The sequence below is a fragment of the Boleophthalmus pectinirostris genome, unplaced genomic scaffold (genome assembly GCF_026225935.1).
Source record: "Boleophthalmus pectinirostris isolate CB_2022bp ecotype Guang Dong unplaced genomic scaffold, ASM2622593v1 HiC_scaffold_12, whole genome shotgun sequence".
Classification (NCBI taxonomy): domain Eukaryota; kingdom Metazoa; phylum Chordata; class Actinopteri; order Gobiiformes; family Gobiidae; genus Boleophthalmus; species Boleophthalmus pectinirostris.
This window is the reverse complement of record NW_026571018.1, coordinates 23,011,219-23,032,198: the sequence shown is the minus strand read 5'-3', so window position 1 is coordinate 23,032,198 and position 20,980 is coordinate 23,011,219. Positions and strand designations below refer to the sequence as shown.

Below are 20,980 nucleotides of genomic sequence, written 5' to 3'. Positions count from 1 at the left end.
ATAGCGGCATGGGCAAGGCAAAACTGATGGGCTTAGAACTCCAGCGTCTTGCTTCTTCTCTTTACCTCTCTGGCAACTACAATGTACATATAGTAATAATAATTTGAGTATTCAAATACTCTTTACATTTCATTATTCATTCATTCCACATCTGGTGATGGTAGCCACAACTGCCTTGAGGTTGACAGAAGAAAGGTCATTTTTAACTAAAATACATGATTTGAAATTATTACAAACTGTGCAATATCCTGCATAATATAAGTTAAATAAAGAAAAACAATATAACCTTCTATAATAGAGCAATGCAATCACAGTTTGTACAGTGGTTCTTAGCATTAAGGTGTTAAAATTAAGCTTTATGTCTGACCAGCCCAAACAAATATAAATTTTATATATATATATATATATATATATATATATATATATATATATATATATATATATATTATATATATTATATATATATATATATATATATATATATATATATAATATATAAGATATATATATAAAAAGTTAATTAATAAAAGTGTTCACATAAAAATAACACAAATTTGATTTTAGGTCACATGACCACTCTGAAAACACCAGGGGCAGAAGAAGTTTATGGTATACCATTACTTTAAAAGAGATATCAGTTCATTTGAGACTTTCACTAAATGCCTGTAGTCTCCATCTAAACCATTTTGTAAACTATCCATAAATAATGGGAGTGACTAGAGTTATTACTAAATTACTTGTGTAATTTTGTTCAATAAATCTCAGTTTGATTGTGGGCAACTACTCGAAGTGACCTTCGAGCACACTTGTTGTTTTCCACAGGGGTCAGCTGCTAAGAATGTCAAGCATGCTCAGGATGAAATTAGACTTTCTTTTACAAACAACTCCCACAAATTACTGTAATAATTTGGCCTAATATAGAAGGATTTTTACATTAGATTTTTACATTCAGTGAAAATAGAATGTGATCAGCCTGCCACGCCATGTGCTCATAACTTCACAAACCAGTTTAATATGTGAACTTTTAGAGGAAAAATACTGGGTAAAAAATTAGACCAAAATGACACCCGTCAGTCTTAATCACCATAGACCTGTAAAAATAGGAACACTATTTTAAAGCTATTTGAATCTGTTTCCCTGCAGGATATCCTGAGACAGCACACAGACCAACCTACCTGCCATCAAATTGGGGAAAAAGTATTTCTCAGTAATAAAGGATAGTATAAGTACGTTATTATGTTTGCTATGTGTTATTGTGCCAGCCAAACTACCTACATTTGGTGATATACGCATTTGTTATATAATGGTCTACTTCTATTATAGTGGTCGCTATTACTTTATTTATTCTGATTTTATAACCACTTGTTTGACCACAATCATAAGGTCATGAGTTTCCACAGATCACAGTGCACTTGACATTTGGCTTTGACCTCTGACCCGAAACACCAGACTTTCAGTTTCTCAAAGTGCAGTTGTAAGTGGGCCACTAAAATAATATCTAGAATATATTATACCTGTGAAGTGAGTATAAGTTTTTTAAATGAAAATATAATGTCACCTGTATTGTTGAACAGATGTTGTTTATTAGCTCTATAATGACTTCAGTGTCTGGGGTACAGGCTTTTCCAAACCGCTAGGGCACTGCGGTTCTTCTGACACACTTTTCAAATCAGGAAAATTACACACAACTGTTGGAATTTTGTTTTCACTGCTTCAATCTACATGATTCTACCATAACTCCACATGCATGTAATCTCTTTTTTTCATTGAGTCATATTTTGAGGACTTGTTGCTTTTCAGACATTTAGAAGTCTTGCTCTAGGTCTGTCTCCTTAACTCAAAACTGAAAATAAAGTTTACTTTCAATCCAAAAGCTTTTGAGAGGTTAACTTGAAATGACACAGCACATGAATTTTTAGAACTATTAATTAGCTAGTTTTTAAGTAAATATTATACAGTGTCATAATTAATTTATAGTGAACTTAATGAACTTCCTCCAGGATTAATAAAGTATCTATCTATCTATCTACCGTATCTGTCTAAAAGTGTCATTACAGCATTCCTTCTGAAATATGGTTGTGTCAGCAGTATCTGACAGATGACACACAAAAACAAAAATCTTCCCAGCTGCAACTGCAAGTTTAAACTAAAACCAGTGCATAAAACAAGTTAGCACATAAACAAAGAATATACAAGTAGACAGTGCAGTTACTTTGAGTCTGTGTCTGTATTTGTGACCATTAATGAGGTACACTGAAACAAATGAACACAAAACACCCTGAAATAAGCTAATTATGTCGTACATTGTATAATTTGCAACGCACACATATTCTCTTTCTCTTATAGAGCGCACAAACAAAAATAAACACTGCAGCACCACAACGCTCTTCAAACTTGAGCCAAACACCAAACAAAAGTCAGCTGTTATATGGAACTTACCCATTTCCTCCCACTCCTGAGTCCACTTGGAAGAGCTGGTTCCTGGTTTCTTTCCTCTCTGGACAAAAGCAGATACTCTCTCTTCTTTAACCCTCCACCAGCTCCAGTTGTTGTGTGCCTGCCTTGCTTTAGAGCTGCTCCAGGCTGCAAACATGACAGCGACGATAAATAGCAGATTAGCCTACGAGGGGTCAGTGAGAGCCTCTTCTGACACACACAGGTGCACTCCGCTCACTCCAAACCTAAAAACACACAAAGTAACACAGTAACGCAGTCTGAAGCGGCTTCTTTTCCAGTGGCTCCAACCTTACTCCACCCCTCCCCCTCCACCCCCCTCCAAACAACTCCAAGACAAAACTCAAGAGAAAGGACAACTGTAACTTAAAAGAAAAAAAATACTTACTAATCATGAATTCTAATTAGAAAATATTCAGTATTAATTAAATGTTCATATTTTTTATAGTTATGTTTGTCCAAGTAATTTCCCTTATGGATCAATATTATATATCAATTGTATAATTTAGGGATCAATAAAGTTTGTTTAAGTTTAACAAGTCTAAAACATTTAACAAGTCAGTCGAATTAACAATTTCATTTTAAATCACTCACTGTTATTTAGTGCCTCATCATAATGTGCACCAAGGCTAAAAGAGTCAATACAGCAGAGAGGACAATGCTGAAATTTGAGTTTTATCAAAAGAGACAGTGGGAGGACTTATACAAGCTCTCAGAAACATCACTCAGTGTCTCCCTTGGGTGAAAGTTGACTGTGCAATAATAGCTCTCACTTACCATGTTCAAAAAAAAGAAAATGTTGTTTAAATATGGACAACATGATAAGATCTACATGTATGGTGATCAGCTGAATGGTGTATTACAAAAACATAATTTAACCGACTGGAGCCTTTGTAGCAGAGATGACAGCGACTTGTCGCCACTGCAGTGCTTCTTTCCAGCTGGCGTCTAAATTTGCTACACTACTTTGACTTGCTCATGCGCTCTGAGCTAGTTTGGCCCATCTTGAAAATATGAAATGGCCTCACTAACTCATGACAGCTGTGTCAAACCTTATTAGCAAGCACGATGACTAGCTCTGTTGTTCAAAGGTTAAAGACTAAACATTAACGTTTTGTCTTCAAACTGTTTTAGGAAAAGGAATAATTTATAAATAAATGAAAAAAATTAGAGCCACTTTTTTGAGTTGACACATCATGTAATATTTTGCACATGTCTCTGCCTTAGAATTAAGGAACAAAAATATAGACACCAAAGCAATAATACTATCACTAACTAATGATATCAATGTATTCAGATTACATAGCACTAAATTGCATCATAGTGCATAGTTGTAGATCTTCTCTGTTCACTCGTTGCTGCAGAAGCCCAGTGAGACACAGTTATTGTAAGTCTCTTTAAGAATTAATTGTCAAGGAAGTTTGACAAAAAACATACACAAACAGGTAGTCTAAATGTTTTTAATCTGCTTAGTTTAGTGTCTCTTTTGATCTTACAAGTAGGACTAATAACTGCTGTATTGAGGATGACATTACTTTGTCACCTAAAAAAGTACTCTGAAAGCTGGGGAGTTTCTGGTGTCTTTTAACGCCATCTAGTGTCAAGTCTATGGTATTGAACATTTACAGAGTTGGACGAGGTATGTAGATGCATACATTTTTCCACCGACAGACTGTGTAGCTTTAATTTCTTTCTGCATTCTTCAAGTCTCCAAACAATGCAATGGACTCAGTATTCTTAAAAAGTTTTAAACTTAACACGCTTTTACTTAGAATTCAGTTAGGAGAGTTTTTGTGCTAACCAGCGCAAAACTGCTCACCAAAGATTCTGCAATTGTCTTAATTCGTCAGACGGCTAAAAATACTTTAGCCACAGGTTAAAAAAAATAAGATAAAGTCATAAATAAATAAAATGTTACCCACATGTAGAATACTAGCCTGTAGCTCCGTGCCAACTTGCTCCATCTTGTTCGCTTTCTTCTTTGGTTTAAGCAGTGTTCAAGGAAGAAAAAAAAACTACATAAAATTAGCAGTTGTATAATTATGTAGGTATTGCACATTTTTACTTTTTCAAAAAAGAATAAAAAGCAAACCAATTAACATTTTACCTGCCACTGACAGGAACTTCAGCGTTCCACGCTTGTAGTTTGTGGTTCCACCAGATCCACGGCGCCCAGGCCCACAGTCATGGCCTTAATACAATTATTTTATAATGCACGGTCAAAAAAGACAAATAATTTATCACTCAAATGTGTCGTTGTTTATTTTTTTGCAAAACAAACGCAATTTTGGAAATAAAATATAATACTTAGCCACATATTAACTTGTAGCTAGTTCTGATATGTTTGTATTTATCCTATATTACTTACAATATTTTATTTGCTGTTATTATCTTAAATACAATGTTCTTCATTTTGGAATTGCAATAACTAAACACATGTACAAAATATAATGCATTCAAAATCATAACATGTGATTAATCATGTCTCAGGACTTCCATGTTTTAGAGTGACAATAGAGTGATAGCATGATGATATTCTGGGCATAAGTAAATGTGTCAAAAAAGGGTAGTTTTTATGTTGATATGGCATTTACATAACTACTGGAAACAATGAAGGTTGATCCTCCTATAGGTTCTCCTACAGGCCAACTACTGGATTGTCATTAATGTTGTGCCATTTTCCAACAGGAATGTAGTTGTTAATATTGTTTCCAGTTTTCACTTGTCACAGTGCGAGGCAGGGCAACAGAAAATTACAGTTAGACTTCACTTTATTGTGTAAAAAAACAATTGAAATATCATAGATAAATACCCTGTTTGTAAAATACTTTTTGGAGTCATGCAGTCTAAAGGAAATTTAAAAAAAAAACATGTCCACCAACTCTGTATAGTCCTTGCTACTTGCTCCACTTTAGCTAAACAACATAGTTCCTGAGCAATGTCTTCATTCAGTTGCCACAGTTGCTTGGAGGCTTGCATGCTTTGTCTCTCTTGTTTTTGGTAGTCCAACAAGCGTTAGGAGTTTGTGTTGTATTGTCAGCAGTTGATCCAACTGGCAAAACCTTTACTCCTGCATCAGCATTTCCCTCCAGTTGAAGCTGTGATTAGGTCCGTGTGTCAGAGGCAAAATGGGTGGGTCCACCAGCTGCCACACGCCCGTATCTCCCAATTCTTCACAAGCACAAAAGCCCAAGTAAGGAATCTGCACAGAGACAAGAAGGAAACAGATGTGATAATGCATAACAGATATAGAGATATAAGCAGGGGATAAAGGCAAGAGGATTTGAAGCACCATAGATAAGAAGGCGCACAGACCTTTCGAACAACTTGAACAAAATCTTTGGAGTTCTGAGGGCTTAGTCCTTGCATTTGACGAGTGCAAGCCTCAAGGGATGAAGCATGGGCAACAATCAGGACTGTGTTACCTGTGTAAGAGATACATGTAGATTAGTGTGTTATCATAGGCAAATTTCATAGTCAATAGACTTGTCTTGAATATGTCTATATAAAATTACCTTACCAAGGTTTTTGCACTCAGACAATATCTCACGGGTAACTTGGAAGCTTCGGTTGATGTATGTGTCATAGGATTCCAATGCTGTCAATTTGCTAACTGGAAAATGAGGTCTAAGAACAAAAGAATTGTTTAGGAGGATTAATGTCATACACAACATTAATAATCTATGTAGGGCACATAATGTTGACAAATGCAAGCCTGCTCTCTCTAAATACATTTTTTTAAGATTTGCCAAAAATTTTTGGGTGAGAAATGTCAAAATTGTATCTATATGGCAAAATTTTATGTTATTAGTTTGCCAGAATGATTAAAAGTCCACACAGATGCCTTTTTATAATTTGTTATATTTTATCTCATAGATAGCATATCTTTCTTTCTGCAGAGCCTATTGGAATTATGTCACAGACACTTGTGTAATAAAATGTAAATTTGTTCTGTTGGTTTTATTGGTGGCAATTGTGAATACCTGTATGTTGTATCCAAACTCAGATTAGCAGCAGCCAGTTCAGATGATGGGATCCAGGAGGGTAAACATGTGCCTGAAACCCACTTGGTCCATTCAAACAATCCTGGCTCCACTCGAATTTTGATCTTCCCATCCTGTTGGAGGCCTTCCATTTAAAAAAGGAAATAACAACAAGAAGTAAATTACGCATATTTGTCTAAACTGCACCATTTTACACAAGATTCTCTGCATGATATAACCATCTTTTGTTAATCCAGGATTGCTACTAGTATTTTTTTCTTTATATTTATTATGTGTCTTTTTTAATGACACTGTGTTAAAGGTTAGTGGTTTGAGCAAAAGAATGCCACAATTAAATGCATTACCCTTTAGAATGTGCTGAGCCGTCTGAATGCAGCGCAGAGAAGGGGAGCTGTAAACAAAGTCTATGACTGTGTTACTTTCCAATAGGGCTTCACCTGAAAACAGCAAATACATAGATTTTTTTTTTTTTTTTACAAATTTTGTATTATATAGCATTTTATTCAGATCAAATATTTTTCCTTATAACGTACCCACAAGTCGAGCCTGAGTTGAGCCAAACACAGTGATTGGACAATCTTTGTCATAGTCTTTGTGACCGCCACTTCGAGATGGCAAACTGGGAGGCATGTTGAGATTTGAACGAATGTAACGACCTATAGGACAACAGTTATGTTAAGTGAAAGTATATCACTGGCTTATCAATTTGGCTTACCTTTAGAGTCAAAACACTGTGTAATCCAGTGCTTTCCAAATACCACATCCATCCTCTCACCATGACGACACACAAACAACCTCCTCTTTGATGGGCAAGACTGTAGGGTCAACCTTGACACCTGAGATATAGTCCCATAGAGCTGAAATTATTACGTTGTTTTGATGCAGCCTTGATGCACACCTCACATGAGTTACAGTGTGTGTATGGATGTCGCTGTACCTGCATTGGAGGACAGAGGCCGGATAGGCTGGGAGTATCAATGATGCTGTCTAGCAGACTGTCATTAAGCTGTCCATCAAATAATAATCCTCCCACATTCCTACCAGAGGTCAGCGGAGAGGCACAGTTGTGGATGGAGTGAGAACTGTCGATCAGAACCAGCAAATTATAATCAGACTGGGAACTGTGACAGGACAGTCATAATTTAAGCACAAAAAGTGAATTCCTGTCAAATTGTTGGAGAAATATAAATGTGCATAACTGTAGTTGATGCTATTAATTTATTCATGAAGCCATATTGGTTATGTGTATTTGGAAACAATGTTTTACAAGCATTTTACTCATATGGTGCCATTTTGAGGATAGTTGACCATTCACAAATTTTCCTCATTTTGAAAAACATGGATAAGGGTGGTATTTGATTCTTATTTGTACTGCACAACTTATTTACCCATGGACAACCCAGGTGTCTGACTCATCGGCGCGGCTCACATAGTTTTCAGGCAAGAGACCGGACAGCCCCGTGCCCAGGGATGTGCCATAGACCCAACCTTCACTGGCAGTGCTCTGCTCCACTGGAGACATAAAAATGAAGTCTCCAGGCGCTAGCTCCAACTCATCGTCATTCTGAGGCATGTAGGGGTACATGACTTGAAGGGTCTATAAGAGGACAAAGCAAACATCTTGAGATATGTTTCAATACTTTAAACCCAACAAACATATAAATAAACAGTTGGTATACCTCGTGATTCGCAAACCGAATGTCCCTAGAGAAGAGGACCGCTAACCAGTCACAACCTGAAGATGCATCAATCTCTTTGGCTAGCTTCTCTAAGACTGGTAGATGGTTTGTTTGGAAGTGATAGGCCAATGTGACATGAAGTTGTTTTTTATGTGGTTCAATATGAACATCTGAAAAAAGGCACCAGGTTTTGCACTTTTGACAAAGAAAATGCAAATTAAATTTGAATTAAAATTAACACTATGAGGGAGCAAACCTGCTTTGGCTGCTGCTTCTGTGGCAAAATCAGCTGCAAAGCTTTTCAGTACCTCCGCAACCTGCTCCTCCACAAAAAGGCCGATAAAAGTAGAGGAGGTGTAGAGCTCGAGAGGCAGAGGCACAGGGACTCGCCCCTTCCATTTAGTCACAATGCTCTGCAGGGTATCCACCAGGGCCTCCACCTTTGCATCTGGACACTAGTATACAGAAAAACAGTCACAGGGGAGCTTTAAATGCACAGAATTTTAGAAAGCTTTGTGTCCAATAATAAACAATATTTATATTTATTTGACTATGTTATAAAAAAAATAGACAACTACGTATTTGATAGCACATAAATGGACAGGTAATATGCCCTGCATGTGTTCACACACACACCATAAAGAACTGGCAGAGGGTGATGTGAGGGAAAATGTTGTGAGCCTTATTCTTTCCACAGGTCACTCGTGACTGCTGCCAGAACTGAGAGAGCTGCTGCAGCAGAGGCCCACTCGGCCGGAGGTACAGCACATACTCTCGGGGCAGAGGGTCATCCAGGAAGGGGTCATCCACATGAGAGAAAAGCCTGCACCAAAATAAGACTACAGTGATGAGAGCAGACTTCATTGGTGCTGCAGCATACTAAAAATTAACACTAATCTCACCAGTCACAAGCAGCCTGGACATTTTTGCCTCCCGTTGAGACCAGTGCTTTCAATCTGCAATAAAAATAAGAGCAGAGATCAATAGTTTAATTTATGAATACTTTTTGCAGTTGTAGTAACAATATCTTGTGAAGTTAAGTAATAAATCAGGGAAACAAGGCATTGTAAATGGTCTCCAAATAAGTGTATTTTGTGTAATATTTGAATCGCTATCCATACTATTGGGTACTGTAGCAAAGCTCATTACACGGCTCATTGCAAGTTCAATTAGCCTGTTTTTTGCTTCAAACTGCTATATTGTGGGTCACCTCTGTAGAGAATTATGACTATCTAGATGGGGTCAACAGAAATGAACTAAATTCAAGGCAATATCTTCTGTAATGGACAAGAAAACTATATTTAAGTTTAAGGTGAGCTCTAAGTTTGAGTATCTATTAGCACTATGGTTTAGCCAATACATAGATATATGATACTAGTAGCTTCAAATATGTCCTCAGTCTCTATATTGCAGACAGAATATTGTCCACAAACAACCATCTTCTTTCTTTGGTTTTGGCTCAAACATTAAAGAGTGTACAGTTCTATGTCTGTGGAACTGTCTCTCCCTTTGTCTCCATGAGAACAACAGAAACAAAGCCTTCATTTCACTTCCTTATTATTATTTGTTTAACAAGTCACTGTTTCTCATGACTGTGGTTCCTGTCACTGCTGAGAGAAGTTTTTTTTTTGTTTTTTTTAGTTTATTGCCCCATTTGTGCCACAGGTATTGACTGTCAACACTCATGCATTCTGGGGGCTATATTTACATTTGTCCCACTGACAGAGACCTAGATTTGCTGGAGTTCCTGAACCCTGGGGCAGCAGATGGATCACACGCAGAACCACAGACAACCAATGTAAGAGACAATGAACTGTGCTCAACCTTAACAGCAATACAACAACTGTTCTATTTATAAAGCAAAGAGAGTCCTGCATGCTTTGAAAGTGGTTGGCTGTACTTATTTGTGAACTTCCCCTGAAAGTGTAGAGGAGAAAAGGAGATTTTCTTCATGAAGGCATGATGGGATTATAGACAGATGTGACAGTAAGATTCATTATGCAACATTGGATAGCTTGCTCCTTATGTCAATATGGGGCTAAATATACTGCTATCTGAATTCTCTAGTCTCTATGAGTTACAATAGAATAATTTAAAATAATTCAAGTAAATAATAGCTCACTCTTGGTAATACATTTTAACTTTAAAATATTTATATTTTATATTCCCATCTTCTGAATAAGTTATAAGTTTCATTGTCTAAATTTGTGCGTGTGACCCACAGGGCTTCCCTTTGCTCTGAGCAAAACCCAAAGAGTTATTTATAAACAGTGTTTCCTGTTCACAGCTTGGTGTAGATGAAAAGGAACTGTGAAGGCAGACTCTCAGAGAGTGCATTAGGTATGGAGGCAAAGCACACACATGTTTGTATAAAGGCAGAAGAGCCAACAGTGTGAACCACTGCCACATGCACTATTGGAAACAGGCTTTTGATTTCCGCCACATGTGGCACAAGTGTATATTCAGGCCTCCACAAGTGGCTCTGCACTGGATGTTTTGACAGCAGTGCTTTTGGGTTTCATGTGTAAATTTTCTCTGTGCTCTCAGATGTTTTCTTATGTTCTTTCTGCTTGCTCTGCTTTGGTTTAATGTGACTTCATCTTCTTTCCTGCAGAGTTTAAGTAATTGAAGCAAAAGAAGAGAATTTAAAAAGAATTAAAAAGTGACCTGTGTCACCCCATACACACTGATGTCCACTAACTCCCAGGGGCCACCCTGAGTCAGCGCTATGGGTTATTCAACATTTCCTGTTTACAGGCTGCCTGTGAACTCACTCATTTCTAAGCACTCATCACACTAAGAACTCAGGAGAGCCGCTCCTCAGCCTCAGACTGCACCCTAAGGTACACCGCATCAGCAGAGGAAGTACACAGACATACAGGAGTTAAACCACTGGGTCAATTCTAAATTACAAAGAAAGATTCATACAGTACCTGCCATTTGCCTATTCAGACTCACTAAGTGATCAAAGAGAAATGCTCTCAGGATTCAGACAAAGGGCTATTTATCATGAGGTGTATACACACAAGTGGTGTGAGCATTTATCTTACAGTTACACTGTCACTGTTAAAAATGACCAAAAGATCAAAGAATGACTGAAGGCTGTTATTGGCTCAAGGAGTTCAGACTAGGTACGTGCTTTAAGGCAGGATTTAAAATGGCAACATTTCAGGGGTCTTGCATCTTATGGAAAAAGACAAATTCTTTAAAAAAAAACTGAACTCCTGTCTCAGCAGTCCTTTAACCACCATTTCAACACTACAGTCTCTAAATGTCACAAACTAAACTTCCGGAAATGGGTGACTTCCTCCGGATCGTCTCAAATGCATGGCTTGTTCTTGTGAGCTGCACTGCCAGACACAACAGGATCACATGGACACATGTGGAGCTTTTGTGGTTGTTCTTTCTTATTACTCTAGGTTTAGAAGTTTAGGCTCAGGTAGCAGGACATTCTTAAAAGCCATAGGCATATCTTTGTTACTGCTCAATAACAACAGCAGTAATAATAACAGAAAAACAATGCTATGTAGTTCAATTAAGTACATTTTAATCATATTTTTAACCACAATCCACACAACTATAGATTTTGGATACAATGTTATGTCCTGCACATGGGCCAGAATAATTTCCTTTTTTCTTCCTAAATCCACGAAAGCAAGTTCACCAGATATGAGCATATTTTTTGTTAATAATTGAAACATAATAAACCCCAAACAAAGAGCATAACTAATATGTTTGCTTGTAGATGCGTTATTAAACAAAAGGAGCATCTCACATATTAAAGAATTAAACAACACTAACTTCAATGCTTAGCAATGTGGATTTCACAATTCAAACTATGGAGCACTAAAAATATCATGCAACATGATGAGATGTTGGCTGCAGGCAGAACAAAAAAAGAAATCGTATGGTAACTAAATAATTTACACAATGCTGCAACTGATGGTACTGGTTGAAAAAAAATCACATGATATTGTTAGGTTGATTTATGGATCTCTGATCTTTGGGTCACAGGTTTTGTTTCAAATCCTTCTTAAATCCTTCTTATGGACATAGATCTGATTATAAAAAAATATATAATTTAAATAATTATTACAGATGGTGAAATGTTAGAAAATTGTAGATTTTAATAAATATTCAAATATTTTTATTTTTACCTGAAATGTGGGGAAACATCACATAACATTAGAATGCTAATCCTGAAACGCATCAATACAAACTAACACAAATATTTTAAAACAGCTGAATTGAGTGGAAATAATTTTATCACACATTTTTAATGGTTTTGTTAGGGTATAGATTCTGAATAAGACTTTCTTTCAAAGTACATTTTTGTGATACAATTAAAGAAACTGAAAGATCTGTTATTTTAAATTTCTCTTAAACTAATCTGTTTCTCCAGATATGAAGTAAAAGTTTTTTTCAAATCAAATACACAACAATTACTAGTGTAATGCTGATTTATTCTTAATTACAAAAACATTCTAAGATATAATGTATTTATGTTATAATTTGATGTTTGGGTTCTCAAGAAGATTATCCAGTCAGACAGCAGAAAGAGCCTCACATAAGCCTGTCATGTGGGTTGCCAGTTTCAATGGTGAAATCCAGCTGGTTTGAACCTAAAAAGTCTGAATCCTCACTACCTAAACCCCAGCACTGGCACTCTGTCATTAATCAGTGGACGTTCTGAGGCATGGCCTGTCCATATACTGAGAATGAAAAAAGATGCTTGTGCCGCGAAAGCACACTGGCGGTAGTTTTTTTTAATAGTGATTATCTGACAGATGCTATAAGTGTGTACATTTTCAAACAACATATTACATATTTGCCACAAGCAAACAAATATTAAAATTCTATCTGCCACCAGACACAGTTCAACAACCACACATTGTTCTTACAGTAATGTAGTCATCCAATTACCCGCATTCTCACTTCCTTTACAGTAAATTTGTTCTCATGATACGGCTGCTTGATAATGGCAAAAAATCATAATAACAATTGAAATTGAAATGATTATTTCAAACTATTATTTCTGTTTCTGTCAGTAACCCTCTGGAGAAATATAGATCTAATACAATTGTGTTTTAAAAGCATATGTAAACTAGAAAAGTGGCTTTGCTCCTGGTTTTGAGGAGCAGAACAAACATTCTGAATTAATTTGACAGTAATAATTTAAAATCACAATTTTAAATTTGATCAATTGCACAGCCCTACCTCACATGAGTAGACTTAAGTCTAGAGCAAAATACTTGGACTGAGGTGACTTCTACACCCTTTTTAAAGTTGTATATACACAGAGACACACAGAGACAATACAATGATTCAGCAGTGTGTCCTTGGGCTGCAGGGGAGCATGTTTCTCAGGTGAGAGCACGGCCATCTCAGCTGAATGAGAAAAACAGCAAGGGCAATTTCAATCAGCCAAACCGTAATAAACAAAAAGATTAATATTTAACAATTGAAAGTATACACCAGGAAGTTTCAGTACTTGGTAACTTGGTCACAGATATTTTAAGAGTTTCCTGCTGGTAAAAGGGCAAAAGTAAATTTTTAAGTGTTCATGGAATTCCCATTGTTTGCCCAGTAGAAAATAATATTTGACTTTCAGTAGCACTTTGATTCTAGTCTTTTGGCATACACCGTCCTATTAAACTGTAATATCACAGAGGCTGTGTAAAAACATTCTCAAACAGAAAAATCTGGAGGAAGTGAAATGATCTCACAGCAGGATCAGTTTCAGACGCTTCCGCCCATCATTCTCCATCAGCAGAGACCACTGTCCTCCTGCCCCTATCTCTCATTACGCTGTCCACCTCTGGGTGACTCAGCATGAAATCCACATTAAAACACATAAGTCTGATTTTGATCATTAATCCAGACACTATGAATACAGCCTCTGCAGCTTTTAAGGCATTTTAAAATCTTTCATTTTCTGGAATAAAGTCTAACGGCCAAAAGTGAAATGGCACTGGCACCCTGCAGTGTCACTCTGCCCCAGCAGAAGTAATGATAAATTATTGTGCCTCATTATGCTTTTACACACTCAATAAAGCTGTAATGTAAAAGTCTTGCATTAATTATAGATGTTAGAAAATAAACAGTGCCTGTGAAGTTATCAGCTGAGTCCAGAGTTTCAGAGGCGATGCTGTATTCAGGCAATTAAACTATAGATGAGATGAGCTACAGACAAATGAAGGAAAGGCAGATGTGTGAAGATCCTGTTAGAAAAGTATTTTTTTTAATCTATTTTAATTTGGCAGACATTGTGAGGACACTGAAATGTCCTCCAATTGAGCAACAGACAAAACGTAGTAATTATAAAAGATCTATGACCTGGTAATAATTAACAATATAAAAGATATGATTATAGTTCTTGTGTGGGTGCAAAGACAGGGCTACTATATGTGCTCAGTATAAAACAAAAAAGAAACTCTCAGATGATGCATAATTGTTATAGAATTAGACAAGGGAGCATAGGGAGCTGTTATTTGAGTAATGGGCTCAATACTTCAATTATGTAGGCCTACATTTAAGAACACCAAGGTTTAGGATTTTTAGATGTCCTCTTACATAATCCACTATACTCTCACACCCAGCTCTGAGTATAACTGGGTGTGCTGCAACATCTTTTCTTAGATGAATGGAAACAAGTGTTTGGAGAACTACCCTGACAAAGGCAGGTGAATCATCAGAGAAGTCTGAAAGCACAGATCATGTAACTGCTCAAAGGGCTTCAGTAGCCTCATAATCCAATGCAAAATGCAAGTGTTAAATACAGGCCTTCTCTTTGCTTGTAATTACCAACTCATTGTTCCTACAAAAAAGCTTAGATGCCAAATTCATCAAGTCTTAAAATAGTGCGCACTTTTTAAACTGATATTAAGATGTCAAATAGCTTGGTGTGGGCAGGATCGTTACATACAGACAGTAATCTCACTCATGATTTCTGGTATAGAGCGGTGTACTCACGCCCGGGTCCTGGGGAAACCCATGGACAGCAGCACGTCCAAAGTAGAGCCGTGTTTGATAGTGCTCGGCCGGGTCTGGCGCTGCCTCCTCGGGGTCACTTTGGCATACAGGTCTTCTTCTTTGGCTGCCATAACTCACAGCTCCATCGGTATGTCAGCTCCTCGGCTGCTCTACTGTGCGCTCATTTAGTGAAAATGTATGTAAGCGGAAGCTGGTTACCCAGAGTGAGTCGTGTTAGGCGGAAGAGCAAAGAAACACCAAACCCAGCTTTGCCCCGATACTTGGAGAGAGCTGCCTCCAGAGGGTCAGCCATGGGCAGTCACCGCCCGCTCAGCCCCCTCTCGAGGTGCACACACTGAAGTCCTGCTCGGCTCTGACAGCCGCTGCGCTGTGAGCTGAGATGTGCTTGTCATTCCCTTGTACGTGTTGTCTTATTTATGAATGGAGTCGAGTCTGTGTCAGGCGCAGCTAGAGCCTGAAAAAGGCTTCAGCTCACCAGCGCTGTGCCCTCCTTCTTTAAAGGGACAGCACACCGCTAAGGCAACAGTCTCGTTTTATTAGCAGATAAACGTAACCGTGCTGTTCCCATTACCATAAAGAAAAGGCAGTGGACTTTATGGTCGACCCTCTGAAGTCAATCTGGAAAGTTGAAACTCTCACGTTTCCTGCAAAAGGAAGTGCGAAAGTTCACACATGGTGTAGTGTCTGAACGTTGAACGTATCTAACGTTGCTGATGGAAGGTCCGCCACCTGGCTGTTACCATGGAGATGGTATTACTAGCTGTAATGTTCTCGCATTAAACTAAAATAACTCCAGGAAGACAAGCAAAGGCCAAGTAAGCTGAGAAGCTCCACAGTGCACCTTTAAACGATGTCATAAAAACAGGGTGAAATGATTATGTGATGGCAGACAAAATAAATTATTGTGCACCTCTTACTCATTCTATTACCTCATTTGACACCTCAGTAACAGCATAATCTTGTAACAAGGCAATTTTATTGTTCAATAAGACTCAGCATCTTTACAAGTAAACTTAAAGATCAAAACAAAGAAAAACAAAGCTTCCTGATTCATTACACATTAATGTGCAAGTTTATGTAGTTTACTTTGACTACGCTATAGTATTTATTTCATGTGGCAATAACAACTACAGCATAGGATAGAAATTAGCTATTCTGAAGGCAATAACCTGACAGGTTAAGAGTTCATTCTATACATTATCAGAGCCAGGGTCTTTGTGGGCGAGAGTCCAAAAAATCACAAACAATAGTTAAAAGGGAAATAACTACAAACATCAAAAGGACAATTCAGACTATACAAAAATATTTGCAGAAACATGTAAAAAACATCAAGGGATATTCCATTTATTCCCAAGCACCATTCATGTCTTTCTTCTAGCAGAATTTAAACAGTTGTATCAAGTTCATAATGTCATAAATAAAAACAAGAGAATTCTGAGTTAAAGAAAATAAAAGCCAAACCAGTCAACTCATCAATCTTATACAAGCACTCAAAAATACACATAAAAGTACACATACATATTACAGCTGAAAAAAAAAACTTTGGGCTAAACAACAAACGATGACTTCTGTTTAAATTCCCCCTGTAAAATATGAAGATAAGCATGTTATCTTTTCTCACCATATTTGAATGTTGTTGTTAATTCAAATTTAACTTACATCGTCATCCTCCTCCCCTCCATACACAGATTGTGGCTGGTAGACAACATTTGGCTTTTGTCTATGGGAAATATGCATGTAGAAATATGTAAGTAAGCTGCCAACACAGAGTTATTCTGGTACAGATACTTATATATACATTAAGGAATTGGAAACATGACATTTTTATGAATAGAAAAAACAAGAACTCACGTTTCGCTCTTCTCTGTGGCGGCAAAAAAAATAAAAAAGGTTTAAGTGTTAGTTTAGTTTGACAGTGGTACAGGGATTGGTCATATAAACAAAAACATGTATGCCGTGTATTTTTCATATTTTATGTTTTTCACTTTTTTAATTTAATTTCTATTAATTATTTCATGGTATTCCATTGGTTTTACTTGAATTATTATTGTTATGAGCTCTGATAGAGCAATTGTTTTGTTTAGTAAATGATGCTTCGGAAACATTTAGGTTTATAAAATGTGCAGTATTCATGGATATCAGCTTCTTGTTTATAGGTGACATTTTGACTCTTCAAAGAGATAATGTTTTGCGTTGAACTGTAAACTGCTACATCACACTAAAACCCTTAGATATACAGTAGATTAGACTGTACATAATTGATGACATAAACAACCAGAAAAATGAGCTTACTTGGTATGTAACCTTTCTTGTAGGCATACCAGATGCCAAATCCAAGTAAAGCTAACAAAAGCAGGAAGATGATGACTCCAGCTACAATCCCTCCAGTGTTTAAGTCACCTAGAATACAGAAGCATAGCACTCAGTATGTCATAGATTGATCAGGTAATGATGATATTTTAAAAGGCAGCTTTTGTGCACTATTGCTGGTTTGCAGTTCTAAGTATTAGCAGTTAGCATATCAGGGCTGCATGTTCTAGTATAATACATTATGAGAGCCAATAAGGCAGGTCATTATAGTATAAGGCTGTCTTTGCTTGAAACAGTGTAAATGATTTTCTATGAAGTTACCTTTTCCATAAAACCCAGTTAAAAAAAATCCCATGAGCTACTTACGGACTTCCATTCTGGTTGCTTTACACTGCTGAGGAGGACCTGCAGAATTTTCAGCCACACAGTAGTAAGAAGCTGTATCCCCCTTTGATGCAGGACTGAACTCCTAAAGAAAGAAAAAGCATGTTTACAAGAGCACAGATTTGAAGTTTGTTATTTGGCATAAGAAGAAAGTGAACGAACCAGATTGCCATTTTTCGTGTTTAGGTTGTAGGTTGCATTTTGGAAGCCAGACACCATTTTGGGGTTTGCAGGAAGAAGGACATTATCTTTGAACCACTTATAGGTTGGAGAAGGAGAGCCAACATTATCCTTACATGAGAGCAGAGCTGCATTTCCTGTTGTCACTGATGCGGGCACCCTGCACACTGGAACCCCCGGTGGCACTGGAAAACCCAGAATTATTAGTACATCATTTTAACAACTTTTCATTCTGTAATTAACTTGACAACAAAACTACTGACCCAAAACAGTTAGCTGCACTCGAACCTCGCCAAACTGTCCTTTTCCAGAGACCTCACAGTCGTACATGCCGTTATCTTTGACAGTAACTGAAGTAAATCTCAGACTGCTGCCATACATTGTTACTCTGCTAGCATAAGATACTGCAAAAAAAAGTACTCTACATCAAGGGTTCATTTGTAATAATTATTTATAAAGCAGAAATTTTTACCTGTTGGTTTTCCAGCAAAAATCACATATGTCTGTGAGCCTTCGAGATCTTGAAATTTCCATTCTACTCTTGCATCACTACCAAAGTCAGCAGAGTACTGGCACGAAAGGTCAACTCCTGATGATTTAAAGCAAAACCAATGTGAGTCAAAAGTTTAAAAACGACTATTGTGAGGGTAGACTGACTGTAACTAGGCTGCCAATCTGCACCATCAGCCCTTTGACCAACACTCACACACACACCACTTTCATACCAGGCAATGCGGGTGAGTGTGGGCTGCCTAAGGACACAAAAACTGTCTCTCCACTGTGGCTCCTGGAATTCCCAGTAGTCTCCCATCCAAGTACTAACCAAGCTCTGCCCTGCTTAGCTTCTGAGATCTGACAAGATTAGGCTTTGACAAGGAGGTTTTGGCCACACAAAGATGTTTATAATAGGAATTTAGTTTAAAGCACTTTACAGCAGCCATTTCTTTATTTTAATGAACTTACCTTCATTTTCTTTGACACGCACATCATTGTTACGGGTAGTCACTGAAAACCCAGATACACCTGGAAAAAAAAAAAAAAAAAGGAAGTTGTTTACTTTATTCTTTAACAATACTACTGGCTCCATAATGAGTTGAATAGGCTGTGATATGTCAGCAGACAGTCTTGACATTGCACCCCAGAAAAGTGTAGTCTTTTGTAAACCTAACAATATTAATGCACTTTTATAATAGCTATTGCTACTATAAATGAAAGAATAAGAAGCTGCTGCATGGTTAAGACATATTGCACACAGCCATGGGGGGGACTAACTCGGACAAACCACTGCAGAACTACATCAATCATTAACTCTTAGGCAGTCACAAACCATTTCCCTCAGATTGAAAACATGTTCACATTAAGGGCATTAACACGAATCTATGGAAAGACAAGGGGCTCATGGGTTTAGCGCAGGTATTTCTTTCAGGTGGTTTCTGCTGGGATACATTGCCATTAAGGCAGTGTAAAATGAAACCAAGTCTCCATGACTTCCTTGTTTGCATATTGTGAGAGTTTCAGGCATAGACTGATAAACGCATTCTAGGCAAGAGCCATGCCACTGAGTCATACACTGAAACCACAACACTTTCTGAGACCTAATGATTGAACTTACAGTCATTAAAACCAAGGACACAAGAATGCAGAGACGCAAAGTTGAGTAAAATCGTGTTCTGTGCAATATTTGTATTTGTAAGTAACAATGAATATGCATCTGGGTTTGAAGACAACAAACAATCAAGATTCTTATCGACCTAGCTATACAGCAACTCAGCAGTAAGACCTTTCGTCGCTACAGGTGGCGCTCGCTTATGGCCTATCTTGCGTAAGAAGGCTATTTATTAATGGGCCTTAAAGTATTAAAGCCCTAAATAAAAGGAGAAACCTTTGGCCTTTTAATTGAAGTTATAGCACACTGTATCAAGATCTATTCCTCTATTTTAAATAACGATTACCGAGCATTTTTAGTGACTCACCAGCCGCAGCGTAACAGAAGAAAGCCAACGAAACCAGTCCCCAGACAATCATGTCGACGGGTTTGGAGCGCTCTAAAATATGGATCTTCTGGTTTATCCTTTTAAAAAAGTCTCTGAACAAACTAGAATTGCTCTAGAATGAGCCCAAGTAATTGGCTTAGGTTTAAATTCTACGTTTGAATCCTTCGAGGCAGTAGCAGCCGTACGCTTCACCTGTGGAGAGCCGTAAAGTGACAACAGGGCGGTGACTTCCGGTAACAGGAGCAGGTGTGTACAAGAGTCTCTGCGCACTGGCTCTGCGCGACTGAGAAGTGGAAAAACCGGTCAAACGGCGTAGCTATTTACTAAAGAAGCACATGAGGCCCAAACAGCGAGGAAGCGAAACTGAGAAAATCAATTACATATACAAACATTTTAGGAGGTTCAATGGAATGATTACATTAGTTCCAGTTCATTCTCTTTTCATTTACATACCCAAAATCTGCTTGGCCATACTGTCACGGCCACTTGCTAGGCCTGTGTAAAGATAAATAAATAAATAAAACAAAACCTATTTGGACTGAATTGGTGTTCCGTTTAAAATTATATTCATGTAGGAGTTTTTTCTTAAAAAAAATAAAATAGTGTTCAATGCAGTTGTTTATGTTTTATTAACATAGTACAGTACATTATAAGCAGTGCAAGTAAATGATTGTGCTTTGGCTACTTCCTATTCAACTATAAATAGTATAAATTCTTTATAATATCAGTGGAAAAAAACAGTAGCATGACAGTTTGTACAGTCTGCGTCTATGGTTAAGACTGTGGTATGGCTCAGGCACAGTAACATTAGAGGTGTTAGGGTCTTTTTTGCAGTAGTACAGGAACATATGCAGCATCCTCTTTGTGGAAAACTTTATTGCTTATGCATGCAGTTAAATTTCTGTTGTATTGTTCTTTGTTCTTGCCTTTTAGATGTAAGATGTGTCCCTGGTCAGACAGTGTGGCATAAGACTGCCTCCTC

At 37.4% G+C, this 20,980-nt stretch overlaps 2 protein-coding genes across 3 annotated transcripts; both read right to left on the bottom strand.

Annotated features, from left to right (window-relative positions):
* Window positions 1–4,698: 4,698 nt before the first annotated feature.
* On the bottom strand, window positions 4,699–15,690 carry ubash3ba (ubiquitin associated and SH3 domain containing Ba). Of its 2 annotated transcripts, none has more exons than XM_055148655.1 (14): window positions 15,110–15,690; window positions 9,040–9,093; window positions 8,774–8,960; window positions 8,394–8,592; window positions 8,138–8,307; window positions 7,847–8,055; window positions 7,396–7,540; window positions 7,174–7,315; window positions 6,992–7,114; window positions 6,803–6,895; window positions 6,438–6,582; window positions 5,975–6,081; window positions 5,770–5,879; window positions 4,699–5,656 (listed from the first exon to the last, which is right to left on the bottom strand). In XM_055148655.1, exons 1-14 carry the CDS (start codon window positions 15,238–15,240, stop codon window positions 5,519–5,521), a joined length of 1,953 nt encoding a protein of 650 aa, XP_055004630.1. In that variant the 5' UTR covers window positions 15,241–15,690; the 3' UTR covers window positions 4,699–5,518. The 2 variants fall into 2 exon arrangements, with proteins under 2 accessions (XP_055004630.1, XP_020778647.1); XM_020922988.2 differs by having other exon boundaries at window positions 7,174–7,294; window positions 15,110–15,688.
* Window positions 15,691–16,087: 397 nt separating this feature from the next.
* f11r.1 (F11 receptor, tandem duplicate 1) lies at window positions 16,088–20,237 on the bottom strand. The gene is made up of 10 exons (XM_020922980.2): window positions 19,978–20,237; window positions 18,968–19,027; window positions 18,477–18,593; window positions 18,268–18,408; window positions 17,987–18,189; window positions 17,807–17,909; window positions 17,423–17,530; window positions 16,982–16,994; window positions 16,790–16,850; window positions 16,088–16,713 (listed from the first exon to the last, which is right to left on the bottom strand). Exons 1-10 carry the CDS (start codon window positions 20,027–20,029, stop codon window positions 16,678–16,680), a joined length of 894 nt encoding a protein of 297 aa, XP_020778639.1. The 5' UTR covers window positions 20,030–20,237; the 3' UTR covers window positions 16,088–16,677.
* Between the last annotated feature and the right edge of the window lie 743 nt (window positions 20,238–20,980).

Excerpts from the sequence above, each read along its gene's own strand:
- ubash3ba (XM_055148655.1), bottom strand. The coding sequence starts at position 15,240 with ATGGCAGCCAAAGAAGAAGACCTGTATGCCAAAGTGACCCCGAGGAGG. Across the intron at positions 9,094-15,109 it reads GGTTTCCCCAGGACCCGGGC|ATTGAAAGCACTGGTCTCAA; the intron begins GTGAGTACACCG and ends TTTTTATTGCAG. Across the intron at positions 6,082-6,437 it reads AGTTTGGATACAACATACAG|ACCTCATTTTCCAGTTAGCA; the intron begins GTATTCACAATT and ends TTTTGTTCTTAG.
- f11r.1 (XM_020922980.2), bottom strand. The coding sequence starts at position 20,029 with ATGATTGTCTGGGGACTGGTTTCGTTGGCTTTCTTCTGTTACGCTGCG. Across the intron at positions 19,028-19,977 it reads CTTCTGTTACGCTGCGGCTG|GTGTATCTGGGTTTTCAGTG; the intron begins GTGAGTCACTAA and ends TTTTTTTTCCAG. Across the intron at positions 18,409-18,476 it reads TTTTGCTGGAAAACCAACAG|TATCTTATGCTAGCAGAGTA; the intron begins GTAAAAATTTCT and ends TTTTTTTTGCAG.